The sequence below is a fragment of the Motacilla alba genome, chromosome 5 (assembly GCF_015832195.1).
Source record: "Motacilla alba alba isolate MOTALB_02 chromosome 5, Motacilla_alba_V1.0_pri, whole genome shotgun sequence".
Taxonomy (NCBI): domain Eukaryota; kingdom Metazoa; phylum Chordata; class Aves; order Passeriformes; family Motacillidae; genus Motacilla; species Motacilla alba.
In genome coordinates, this window is record NC_052020.1 from 38257592 (window position 1) to 38270941 (window position 13350).

At 52.3% G+C, this 13350-nt stretch overlaps 2 protein-coding genes across 2 annotated transcripts; one reads left to right on the top strand and one right to left on the bottom strand.

Moving 5' to 3' along the window:
- Positions 1–1443: 1443 nt before the first annotated feature.
- On the bottom strand, positions 1444–6954 carry FOXA1 (forkhead box A1). The gene is made up of 2 exons (XM_038139376.1): positions 6457–6954; positions 1444–4039 (listed from the first exon to the last, which is right to left on the bottom strand). The coding sequence occupies exons 1-2, from the start codon at positions 6526–6528 to the stop codon at positions 2777–2779; spliced, it is 1335 nt and encodes a 444-aa protein (XP_037995304.1). The 5' UTR covers positions 6529–6954; the 3' UTR covers positions 1444–2776.
- On the top strand, positions 4048–8606 carry LOC119702008 (synapsin-1-like). The gene is made up of 3 exons (XM_038139377.1): positions 4048–5953; positions 7532–7641; positions 8486–8606. The coding sequence occupies exons 1-2, from the start codon at positions 5395–5397 to the stop codon at positions 7540–7542; spliced, it is 570 nt and encodes a 189-aa protein (XP_037995305.1). The 5' UTR covers positions 4048–5394; the 3' UTR covers positions 7543–7641; positions 8486–8606.
- The last annotated feature ends 4744 nt before the right edge of the window (positions 8607–13350 follow it).

Here is a 13350-nt window from a genome sequence, read left to right on the forward strand (position 1 = left end):
GCTCCGCTCCTTATCTCTGAGAGGTTTGGAGCCGCGTCGGTCCGCTTAAACCCTTTTATTACCCACGCCCCAAATATTTCCATTACACACGGTCTGTGCTCCTCAGCTGATATGTGAAACTTGCTGCCTTATCGCTGTCAGTCGATTGATATTTTCCGTGTATAAGCCCAAGGCATTAAATCAATGTCTGCACTCTGCAATGGCATATTCTCTATAGACTAGTCTGTGGGAGACAAGTGAAGTCCTGCTGAAAATCGGCTTCATCCTGTCTCGATTCTCACGAAGCTCCTCTTGGCAGAAGAAGCGGGGCTTTGAATAGGATCCGCCCGCCCAGACCCGGTGTCGAGCAGCCCCGAGCTGCCCCTGGCTGCGGGGGGTCTGTTGATGTTTGCCATTTCGGGACATTCAGAAGCGAAGGTGCCACACAGTCGGGCCATGGGGTAACCGGCCGCACACGGCGACGGGGACAGAACCCCCTCCCCCCAGGTGCAGGACTCGCACTCGGCAGCCGGGGGAGGACCTGCGGTAAATGCCCATCCGACCAAGAGCACCCGCACAGCACGACGCGGTAGACAGCTCCGTGTCACCCAGAGCCGTGCGCGCACCTCCGACCGCGATCACCGCCGACCCGGCCACACTTGCAAAGCAGAGGGGCTCTCCCAAGACTCTTTTTTCCCTCCCGTTTTTAGCTGGGTAGTAGTGTTGGAAGAATGTAGTGAGATTCCTGGGACGCTGGCTTGGCTTTTCTTTTCTAAGTCGAACCTTAATTTAGTTTGTGGCCGCTGTCCCTAACCCGTCAGGGGGCAATTATGTGATAATGACGAGAATTACACAGTTCTTTTATCTGGCGGCCGTGCACCAACAGGGCTCGGCACAGCGAAATCCGTTCACACTTAAACTCCCCTCCCCCGACAAAGTCTATTGCTGGAGACCAGAGCTCTCCAGCGCGGCTGCTGGTGTCGTTCCGACGGGTGGTTCCGAGCCGGAACTACAAAGCGGGATCTGGGCCTTTCCAGCGGCCCGGAGCGGCGTGGAGCCGCCCTGGGGATGCTCGCCGTGGGCGTCGTCCCGTCCGGCGGAGAAACGCCGAGCCTGGCTGCCGCCGCCCCGGCAGCCCTGGCCGCAAAACACCCAGGAGGTTACATCGCCTCGGGTGGCTTTTTCCTGACATCCCTCAACATATCCCACAACCGTGAATTAGGGAAAAAAATTAAAATAAAATAAAGGACATTACCACACACTCAGCTTCACAGGCCGGTGGCACCGCAGCGTCCCACAATCACACCCTGCGGGAGCGTCCCCTGCCTTGCCTCTGCACAAGCCTGGCCGTACAAATCTTTCCTCTTCACATCCACACTTTAGCACAAAAGCACGTTTTGATTTTTCTTGCACACGGCTCCGTCCTCCATAACCCGCCCCAGAAATTTTGTAAGAAAATAGCAGAAGTATTTAATTGATAACATTTGATTTATTTAAAGTCCTTAACTGCAAATGATCAAAAACATACTTCACGCATTAAATTCTCAGTTATCGTTTTAAATCAAAATATTTTTTTCAATTACAATCACATTTATAAAATTAACAAAATTTCTTAAATTCACGTGTAATTATTTTTTACGGTCATTTAAAGCAATTTCCAGCTGTAAAGAAAGAAAACAATATAAACCATGCAATAAATTAAGAACATTGAAACAGCGAACAGGAATAATAATAAAACCCGTCTGGCTATGCTAACACCGTGTAAAACTGTGGAAAGTGCAATAACACTGGATGAAATAAGCTAACAATGGCGATAATTAAATGGCCACAAAAAAAATTTATTAGACAAGTTTGAAAAAGGGGGAGAGACAGAGCTGTCCTCTTTTCCTTGCATCAGTGTAGTAGTCAATGTTTCCTGGGGGAGGGGGAAAATAACCTGGTTATAGATACACAGTTCTAGCTGGTACACAATGAATACACTTAAATTAAATAACAATGTCATCCACATGTTGATGAGAGTTCCTGATGAACTAGAATCTTCAGTAACAGATGGGAAGGAAAAAAAAAAATCCAACTGGCTGTGACCTCTTGTAACTTTATATTACATCCCAAAACAGGTAACACTTGGAAAAAGATAAGGGTCGCATCCTGCACTCCAAAGCTGCAGTTGGTCCCCTCGGGAGTGCAGGATCCGGCCCACAGCATCTGGGTTTTATGTGGGTTGTAGTAGCCGAAGGTTTATTTTGCAAGTATCAAAAGGATGATCCGAGAAAGTAAATAGTTCTCTTGTTGCTTAGAGATTCTCTTAGTGTTTTGCTACTTCACAGCAGTATTGTCCTTCAAAGCCTTTTTAATTAAAAAAAAAAAAAAAAGTCTTAAATGTCTACTCGCTTCTTCATCTCCGTATTGTTAAAAGTATTGCCACATACCTGTAAACTTACATGAGATTATAGAACACATAAGGGAGGGAGACGAGAGGGCGGAAAGCACAAACAAGTAGTTTACACGCTCAACATTTTTTTCTTCTTTTTAATAACACCCTGCATAGGCTGGGGAGGTCTCCGGGGAGAGGGGCTGGGAGGCAGGGGCCGGAGGGAGTATGTACAAGCGGGACGCGGCCGGCTTTGCAGGAGGTCGTGGTGGATCGTAACAACACACAACGCGTTGCGATACAATTAAAAAGTAACAGTCCTTTGCACGCAGCGTGCGGAAACACCTTGGTCTGTCTCAGGGAAAGCGGGGAGAGAAGCCGGGAAGGGGAGGAGGGGTCTCGGCCCCGGCGGCGGGGGTTGCACAGCTAGGAGGTGTTTAGCACGGGTCTGGAATACACACCTTGGTAGTACGAGGGCTCTAGGGCCGAGGGCTCGATGCTGCTCCGGCCAGCCATGGAGGCGCTGCCGAGGGGCAGCCCGCCGGGGATGCTGGCCCCATAAGAGGAATATTGCAGCGCCTGCTCGTAGGCTTTGAAGTCCAGCTTGTGCTGCTGCTCCGAGGAGGACATGAGGTTGTTGATGGAAAACGGGTGGTTGAAGGAGTAGTGGGGATCACCCTTGAGGTGGAGCTGGGGTTCGTGGGCTAATGAGTGAGGGGGGTGTGGGACAGAGGCCAAGGTGGGCACAGAGCTGATTGTGGAGGAGGCGGCCGAGGCCGAGGTCTTTAGCTCCGTGCTTGATCCACTGTGGTCCATAGACTGAGGGCTGGCGGACGGGTTGGAGCTGGAGAGAGAGGGGGCCGTATCCAGCTGCGCAGGTTTGTTGTGGCCTCTGTGCAGTGGGGAGTTGGAGCTTGAATTAGAGGCCCCGGCCTGATCTTTCCTGCCCTCCTGAGTGGCTTTACTGTTCGCCGGCTTCTCGCACTTGAAGCGCTTTTGCCGGCGGAGGTAACAGCCGTTTTCAAACATGTTGCCGGAGTCGGGGTGCAGGGTCCAATAGGAGCCCTTGCCGGGCTTGTCGGGGGAGCGGGCCACCTTGACGAAACAGTCATTGAAAGAGAGCGAGTGGCGGATGCTGTTCTGCCAGCGCTGCTGGTTCTGTCGGTAGTAGGGGAAAAGGTCCATGATCCACTGGTAGATCTCACTCAGCGTCAGCATCTTGCTAGGCGCCTGCTGGATGGCCATGGTGATGAGGGAGATGTAGGAGTAGGGCGGCTTAGCGTGGGGGTAGGTCCGCTTGAAGGACTTAGCGTCCCGTGTCCTGCCAAGGTTGGACTGCGTGTAGGCCATGGGGCTCATGCAGGGGTTCATGCCGCCGTAGGGGCTCAGCCCGTTCATGGGGGCCGGCTGGGCAGACATGGCGTTGATGCCACCGGGGCTCAGCGCCGTGCCCATGGCAGCCACGCCGGCCGGCATGCCGTTCACGGGCCCCGCCGAGCCTGCCGGCATGCCGGCCACGGCGCCGGGACTCAGCCCAGCCCCCAGCCCCGTGTTGGCGTAGGACATGTTGAAGGAGCTGGAGGTCATGTTGCCGCTTGTCGTCATGGTGTTCATGGTCATGTAGGTGTTCATGGTGTTCATGGAGCCCAGCCCCGAGTTCATGTTGCTCACGGGCACCGAGGAATAGGCCTAGGGCAGCGAGACAAAGAGACGGAGTTAGAGAGGAGAGAGGTGTGGCAGGACCCCGTAGGGGCCGGATCCGCCAGCCTGGCCCAGCCAGCCGTGCAAACGTCCTGCTGCGGGACGCCGGCCGCGTCCCCGACACCAGGGAAAAAGCTTCCCCAAAGCTGCACGGAAAGGCAGCTACTTCCATGAAAAGGTCTATTTCGTATCGATATACATTTATAAATAAACACGGAGCAGGAGTGCTCTCTCCGGACGCGCTGCCGGTTTACCGGCGTGTCGCAGCTTGCGCGGGCTGCACCGGGATCAGCGGGGCGCAGGGACCGACCGTCTTCCCTGAGCCGCTCCAAGCCCTCGCGGAGCCGGGCTGCGGGCTCAGACTGCCCCGGCAGGATGTGTTGTCTCGGGGCAATTCCCGTATTTTGTTTATGTGTCCTGTCTCGCTAGTTAAATACTTAAACTCATGAAAGTACTGAAATTGGCGGGGGTACACTGTTTGCGCCAAGGAGAAAGACTGCTTGTACTTTCTGAGAAAAATCTCACGCGTGTCTCCCTTCCCGCAATAATTTAAATTTCTTTTCTAATAAACATACAAGATACAATAATGCCTTGTTGCAAAATAATTTTAAAAGCCCTCACCCAAACCAAACAGGTCTTGTTGGCCTGTTTTATCTGTGGAAAGCTTCCCTCCGTCTATATTTTCTATCAAAACAATCTTTAAATTAAAGTTAAAAAAAATCAATCAATCAACCAACCAATCAAACACCAAAACTTTCCCAAAGTATGAAAAGCCTGAACTTTTCCTCTGAGATTTTCTATAATTGCACGACGTGGAAAAAATTGAAGGACCCTAACACATAACACAACTCTTTAAAAAGGCAGAGCCGGAGAGCTTGAATTTGTGCTTTCCGCTACGGCATCTGATTTAACAGGAGAGAGAAAGACGTCCTCAGTTTACTCGAACTACGGCTAATATGGCTAAGAAAAGGAGGTTTAAGCAATGGTTAAATATTTAAAACTCATTTCCGATCCCCACAAATTTCACGAACTTATAAACGCACTTTTGATTTAGAGGATCACATTAATTATTTGAGATGGTAGAACGCGGCTGGGTTTCCCATGTTGCATTCTTGCAGTTATTCAAATTAAATGACAAGAGGTGAAGAAAGATTGAAGTAAAAAAAATAGTAAAAACGAAGTTCCCTTAACTTTATGTTTGTGGGCAATGCGTATAAGCGAGGAAAAATGAGTCTGGAAACGGCACATAATTAGGATGACCCTTGTTTGCCCTCAGCCGACTTTCCTTTATTAAAGGAGATGCCAGCCGGGTGACACGTATCTGCCTCTGTCCGCGTGGCCCTATGGGCGCGTGTGCCAGCTTCGGGTGCGGGACGAGGCGTGGGGACTGTGGAGCCGTGTGTCCGGGTGTGCTGATGCAATGCCCGGGTGCGCACACCCAGGTGCCTGCCTCGCTGCCGCACTTCCTCAAAACGGCTGCTGCCAGGGCGGGAATCCGCGGCGCTGCTGGCCGTGCTGCCGGGCCGTGCTGCCGTTCTCCGGGAGCCCCGCTGCAGAGCCTCAGGGGCACAGCGCGGACCCCAGGCCCCACAGGGCCGAGGCGCGCCGGGGGTCGGCTCCGGGCTCTGTCGCGGCCCTCTCCTCCGCCGCAGCGGCGGGCGCTTGGGCCGGTTCTCCTGCACCTTACGGACGGCGCTGTCAGACGGCGCGGGGGGCGGGAGCGCCTGCCGCGGTCCGGGCCGGGCCCGGGCGGGGGGCGGCGGGTCCGGGTGCGGGCCCCTCCCGGCCCGGCTCTCGGCAGCGCCGCCAGCCGGCAGCAGCGTACGCCGCGGGCAGCCCGTCTGCAAAGTGCGGGCGAACGGCTCGTCTTCCCCCTCCTTTTCTTTCCCCCGGCCTTAACAGGTGAGGGCCTGGTGCTGGCGAGCAGGGAGGCCGGAGGTCCCGCCGAGAAGCTCGGGGAAGGCGCTGCCCCCGGCCAGGACGCGCTGGCGTCCGTCTCCTTCGGCCCCTGCCATCCGCCGGGAAGGAGTCGGGTGCCGGCGGCGCGGCGAGTGCTCTGCCCCGAGCCAAGAGTTTACGGGGTGCTTTTGTGCCCGCCGCGAGAGAAGATTACGCCTCTTAGATGAGATCAAGGGCTGCCCCCGGCCCCCCGGCCCTCCTGGCGGGCTCGCAGCCGCCCCGCGTCTTCCCCAAACGCCTCCAGGGCTCCTGGAAGCTGTGTTTTCCTTGGGGAAGCCTAGCCAGTTTCGGCGCCGGAGGGAGGGGGAGGTACGTTTGCGTTGGCAGGATCTGGACTGCAAACCGATTCCTCCGATTGCTGCCCCCTCTAGACCCCTAGCCACCCCCAGGTCCTCCCCTCCCCTGCACAGGGGCAGCAGAGAAGTCAGACCCTGGGATTTACTCACCTCCTGAGTGTCGGCGTAGTAGCTGTTCCAGTCGCTGCTTTCATGCCCTTCCATTTTCACAGTCCCTAACATTATGGAGCCAACCTGCCCGGTGTAACCATCCAGCCTTCTTGCAAGTGAGCGACGGGCAGTAGGAAAAGACTCGAAAGCCCGACCTAGCAGGAAGCCAGCTCTCAGGAGAGGCGGGGGGTGCTGAATTCTGCTCTATAACCAGCCAAAAAGGAGGCAGGGAGCGGTGTGGGGCGAGACAGTTGAGAAAGTGAGGAAGTGCGGCTGGGATGTGAGTGGAGTTGAGCTGATGTGGATCTTACGTCGCAGAAGTACCCACCTCCTCCTCCTCCTCTCCCCATTTGTCCGCCGCACAAAGGCGTTCGCACCTACAAAGCCGGAGATGCACCTGCAAACAAGGCAGTCCCCCTCGCCTGCAACTCCCCCCGGGGCGGCACTTTATTTGCAAAGCTGCGTAATTGGTTTAAGCATGTGGGGAAAGAAGGAGAGACAGAGGTGGGAGAGGGGGACAGAGGGGGGCGGGGGGCGGGACGGGATGGGACGGGATGGGACGGGGGACGGGCACGACCACCCTTTCAGGTGGACAGGACAAACGCTAGGAGGGATAGGGGGAAATGAAATGAGACAGATGAAGGAAGGGCAGCCCCCTCTATTTGAAGAGAACGCAAAAGGCCATCCAGCCTTAAACCCCTGAGATTAGAGGCAATATTTACTAAAGGCCGGTAGATGCTCCTTTAACTTGATGACCGGGACGTGCTTCAAAGTCCCGAGTCCTGAAGTCCGCAGGTTCCCCCCTCTCCCGCTCGTCACTTCACAGTTGGTTAGAGCGTAGGTACCTCCAGGCCCTGCCGCGGCGCCCCACGTTCCCATCGCCCTCGGGGCAGGGGATGGGATTAGGCGCTCCGGGCTGCGAGCAGGAGGCTCTGCTCCGCGCTCCCCAAAGCCCTCCCAACTCTCCCCCCACCACACCCCCCTCTTCCTCCGGGCTAAACGAGCCCTTCAAACGGGGTGCCGTCCTATGTAGATGGTGATAATGATATTGCTTTTTCGGGTGCCTTATGTTCAGAAACCATGTGAGTCACGGTGCTGAGACATAATACTACAGGTTCCAAATAAATACGGACAGAGGCCTGAATGCGGATCCACTGATATTAACCTCCACTTGGCAAACATCAGGTGAGTCACTAGAACCATTTTATATCTTTACTGTGGAAAGCCTTCAGCCCAGAAGGCTCATTTGGAAGCTTTCTCTTATTCCAGAAGCCCAGGAGCAGCAATAATATGTAGCGAGTATCTAATTTCCAACTTCTTGCTTATTGACCTGATTTCTCATAATGAACAGGGGAGGAGGATTCTACACAGGCTGGTAAAAGGTAAAAAACACCGATAAAACAAACTGACATTGGAAAAAGCTTTTTATTATTATGGAAGGAATCTCTCAGTCTTTGCAGAGGGATCAAACATTTTCTGTCCTGTCCGGCTCTTCGAGCCTATGTCAATACCACGGACTTTTCTTAGGTTTCTCTATCCTATCCCTTGTGAGTTCGTTTCCACCTAGCTACTAGAACTTATATTGCCTCAGAGTAGAAAACAAAAATCAAAAAAGTCAAAACAAAACAAAACAAAAAATCTACATCACCAACCAGCAGCTCATAGCCCTTCCCCCCCAAACCCAAACAACTTTTCCAACAGTGGGAATTTGAAAGGGAAACAAAGCTTCTTGGGATTTTGAGAAAGGCTTGCACATCATACCACACAAACTATAATACACACCTGGGTCTGAATTTCAGCTTGACGTGTTTATCGTTCAGCATGGCCACAGTTGCTTCCACAGTGATTTGTTCTCGAGTGAACTGTGGAAATGTCACCCCCACATACAGGATTTTAAAGTTTCTTATATAGACACAGGATTCAAATGACGAGATATAGTATATCTCTGCCACGACAAATATGTTTTAACTTGTTCTCTAAATGCATTTTCTGTTACCCCTTTCTTTGTTCTTTCTCTCCTCATCTACAGAATTAAGTCAAATCCTCGAAACAAACAAAACTCTGGAATCAGCAGAAGAGAATAACATATGAAAACATGTCTTGAAGGAAATAAAATATATAAAAGCACTGGATTAAACTCCTGCTTTTTCAAATGGTCAAACTACACCCGTGGAAACTGGGACAAACCCCAGTGGAATATCTAAGAAATATTATCATTGCCGTCTTCATGTCTGCACCCTCCCTCTTTTCCTACTGGAAGCGGTGTATATATCTGAAAACAGAGACCTTTCGGTGGTGGCTTGCCCATTTCAGTGTTTGAGGTCTGTGGAGTATGCTTCCACCCTAGCAGCACAGCCGCATGCGGGGATGCTGGCAGGAGTGCAGCTGCCCCAGAGACCCCGCTGTCGCCCCCCCCGCGCTGGGTGACCTCGGGGCGGTGCTGCCTCGCTTTCCAGAGCCCAGCCCCGCGGGAGCAACACCCGATGGGACGCCGGGCGGCCCATGCTGGGTCACCCCGTACCTGGAAAAAAGGGCAGGCACAAAGCCGGCCTCGCTCATCGGATGCTGCTACAAACCACGGAGGCGTTTCACCGGGCGGAGCAAACGTGGAGCCGGCAAAGCCGCCCGGCGGGCCGGCCGCCCCCAGGCCGCCCCGGCTGGGATGCCCGCTGCCCGAGAGGGGAGGGGAGCCGTGCGTTGCGCAAAGCCTCAGCGCCTCCTGTTGTCCGGCTGCGGGCTTAGCTCCCTCCTGAGGTTGCTCCCAGAGGTGAGAGCACAGGCAGGATCTTCTCTTAATCTGCTTATATCCTCTCGACTTGATGTATAATAAGCAAGCCCTAGTCAGAGCCAGCCGCTGCTGGAAATTCTCTTCAGTCCGGTTGCTGTGGTGCAGCCCTGGTGGAGAAAATCCTCCCTTAAGTCCAGAAGAGGGTCAGGACGCCTCTGCCCACGGCCACAGGAAAAAGCGGGTATTTCGGTAGTTGCCCTTGCCCTGCACTTGAGCCTTTATGTAGTGAAGCCCTATAGAGGATGCTCTGCGAGTCCAGCGGGATTTATCAGTATCCTTTGCAGCAGGCTCAGCAGAGAAGCGCTCTCCTAGGATGCGCCAGGAGCTCTCCAGTCCCGCCTAGCTGATGGGGTTTTCAGGAGTCAGGTTAAGTAGCACTGGCCCCAGTGCAGCAGCTTTCCCCAGCTCTGGTTCGAGTAGCAACAGTTTCTGTACACTTTTCGTTTGTTTGTTTCTTCTTTTTTTCTTTCTTTGATTTTTAATTTTTTTTTTCAGGGCGACCTTTTAGTGCAACCTGGTGAAAGTGCAGGCTGAGGTGAGCTCTGCTTTACCCGGCTAGATGGGATCAGGGTCTCAGCTCTTGCTCCACCAGTGCCCTCTGCCAAGGGTGCAAAGATAAAACCTGACCAAAAAAATACGGAAATATGTGTGTGGAGTGGGGGCAGAACCTCCAGGAGAGACCGTGTTACCAGCACTGTCGGGAAGAGCTGGGCCCCGCAAAGGCCGCTCAGCAAGGGTCTGGGTTTTCGGGAATCTCGCCGCCCTCTGGACGGGCCGAGTGGCCTCGCCGGTGGGAAGCGGCTTCCCGCAGCTGCTCTAGTACCGGAGCTGGCCCTGGCGCGGCGCTGCCCACGGGGGCCGGAGCTCCTCGGAGCCCAGCGCCGCCCGGGAGCGCCGCCCGCAGGCTCTCTGCCACGCGTGGGCCGGGCGGCCGATGCGAGCGGCGGGAGCTTTAATGTTAACGTGGAGCGCTGTTTCAGTTCGTTCCGGTCTAAGTTCCCCCTGGCTGCAGCAGCATCTGCCGGCCCTTGGGTTTGACTCGCAGGGGCTTACTCTATTTTATCCAAAATACCATCGTCTTTTGAACGAGATTCTCTCGGCAGTGCTCGCGCGGGCCAGGCGTTTAGCTCGGGAAGGAGCTGTGAGGTTTTCTCCGTATCGGTATGCATTCCCTGCCCTATGCTTACATCCTTCCTTTCGTTAGCCCGGATCTGTCTCCGGCAGAGGGTCCCTCATACCTGGCTTTCCAGACTGGCCCAAGCCTGTGCAGCGGGTCCCCGAAAACACCGTGGGACCCCGTCAGCCTCCCCCACGATGGGAAATCTGTCTTCCCGTCTGTTTCCAACCTGAAATCCTTTCCCATTCAAGCGGACAAACAGTAACCGTCTGGGAACGTGCCTGTGCCCATAGCCGGGCACTTTGGACGGGGCGGGATCGTGGGTGCTCCGGGAGCGGGGGTAGGTGGCTGCCGGCAGCGCCGCTCCTTCTGCGGGGAGCCCACAGAGGAAGCGTCCGATCGGGGGGCTGTTTTCCCTCTCTGCCTCCGCCCCTCACACAGGCACAGCCGCCCCGGTTCTGTGCTCCTGCGGCTGAGTTCTCATCCAGAAGAGCCCGTGGGGGTCCCCTCAGACTCGGCCCGAGGAGCCCCCGTCGGGGCGGTCGCTCCCGCGCCCCTGCCCCCGGAGCTCACGGGCGAGAAGGCGGCTTTTCACCCTCCTCTCGCTGGGGAGCAGGGCCCCAGCAGGGAGGGCACTGCATGGGGTCATCATTTGCTTCTGAGCTTTTGCTAAGTGAGAGGGCTCTTCCAATCTTTGACCGTGACCATCAAATAGCCTCCTTCCTGCGACCGGCCCAAGGTAGGGCACCCCCTTTTCCTATAGCCCCTCTTGCTCCCCAGGAGCCGTGCTCTGGTTCTGTTGGGCGGGCTAGACGTGCCCTCTCCGCCGCACCATCCAGGGCAGGAAGGGCCGGGCGTCTCACTCCTCTCGGCCGGGCCCTGCCTGCCCGCTGCCGGGCCCTCGGCCGCGCGTTTCCAGCCCCCTCGGCCGCCGGGCGCCGGGGCTGAGGGACGCGGGCAGTGCCGCCGGGGGCCCGGGAGCGCGGCCCCTCCGAGGCCCAGTCCTGCCGCGGCCGCGCCCTCGGGCCCGGGCGCCGGGCCTGCGGGCTCTCACGGGCTCCTTTCATGGCCGCTGTGCCAGGCCCTGGAGACATTGTGTAGCTCGTTACAACAGTGATGTTCCGTGGCAGGGTTTATTTTATTTTATTTTATTTTATTTTATTTTATTTTATTTTATTTTATTTTATTTTATTTTATTTTATTTTATTTATTTTATTTTATTTTATTTTATTTTATTTTGTTTTATTTTAATTTCAGTGCAATTCATTGCATTTCATTTTCTAGGCATCCTGCAGAGCCGATATCATAAGACATGAACGACATAACAAATAATATCTCATCCTCTGAAATACTCATGTATCTAACCAATTAAAGGAGAAAGAGGAGCAAATAATGAAATGAAAAATTATGTTGATATCCGATGGTTACAGTGATGAGAATAAGGGAGCTTCTGTTTTGTGTTCTTTTGGGATTTTTTTCCTATAGTGTAATAAAAGAGTTCTTAACTAGGTAAATCATTACCCATCACAAACAACCAGTTTATTTTTGCTAATATGGTTAGATGTATGTATGCTGTTTCCAGAACTCCAGCTGTCAGGATACCCACACTGGAGCATGTGATTGACAAAGTGTGTTTTACTTTACTTTTACAAGAATAAATGCAGTTCATAATAGTAATTTGATTCAAAGCAGCAATGTAGGTATTTATTTCAGTTATAGTTTGTTTTACTTATGATATACTGAAACATAAATGTAAATGCTTCTGTCATGTATTTCAATCGGTGTGTCTGTTCTTGTTCAATTACTTGATATATTTTTGAAAATCTTACTTGGTTTATTTTGTTTTAAAGGGTGTTTTGTTTTGTAGCAGCCACGTACTATGGCATGGAAGAAACACTATCAGAAGAGATAGGAATATGATTATGCACAGATAAACACAAGTACGTAGATGTCACCCACTTTGTAGAATCTCCCCCACGTTCCAAAAATGGTGTTTCAGGACATATATGGATTTTTGCAGGAAGCAAAAAAAGCAAACTAAGGCAGTGAGTGCAGTTAATCTAAACAAACTGGTATAAGAAACAAACCTTGATAGGAGATGCACCTATGCATGAATTCTAGAATTATTTCTTTGTTAAAATTGCCCCAGTAATTTAATGGACTAAAATCTGCCCTCCCTGCCCCAACAATATCTGCTGCTGGAATCAAAGGTATTTCCACTCTCCAATAGCCTTGTTTCGCCAAAACCTGCAGTGAGTTATCTTTGAGAATATCTGCTTTACTGATAAAAAACCAATATCTATGTATTGGACAATAGATTCAGAGCTGATCAGCTCTTTGTAATATTAATCTTAATATACTACTTCAGTTCTTTTGCAAACTGACTTTCCTATGTAGAAAGTAGACTGGTTTCATACCTTTAATTTTGAGAGATGGAGAATGAAGGAATGCTACTTTCTTTTACTGCATATCACCACATTTTCAAATTGTTTGCTATCTTCTATTTTACCTGCAAAAGCTATTAATTTCACTGTCTCTGTCTCTACAGTAGTTCTGCAGAAAAGCATTGGGAGATACCGTTATCCATTCTAGATGGCTTCTTTGCCTGACAGCTCTGAAGAATTAAATGTTCAAAATAAAGGCTGTCTTATTTAAACTCCTCCTCAGGGAGCAGTTCCACAGTGTTATATAACGTTATCCAGCTTGCAGTTTCTAGAGTATAAATTAATTCAAGCTGCATTCACTGCTCATTTTCTTGAGCTGTATTACCAAGGACATTGAGCAATTGTGGAGTGTGTAGCAGCATTTTCACAGATATAGAAACACTGGCCATTTACTCCTTTACAGGACATAACTAACCTGTGTATAGCAAAAATGATGCTTGCCCTGGAAAAGGATGACCAGATACCCTAACACAGTCTGTAGTTTTACTCTGAAATGTGAGAGTGTGAGTATCAACTGGTAATACCCAAAGTCATGAGATCCATAA

Excerpts from the sequence above, each read along its gene's own strand:
- LOC119702008 (XM_038139377.1), top strand. The coding sequence starts at position 5,395 with ATGGGCGCGTGTGCCAGCTTCGGGTGCGGGACGAGGCGTGGGGACTGT.
- FOXA1 (XM_038139376.1), bottom strand. The coding sequence starts at position 6,528 with ATGTTAGGGACTGTGAAAATGGAAGGGCATGAAAGCAGCGACTGGAAC. Across the intron at positions 4,040-6,456 it reads ACTACGCCGACACTCAGGAG|GCCTATTCCTCGGTGCCCGT; the intron begins GTGAGTAAATCC and ends TCGCTGCCCTAG.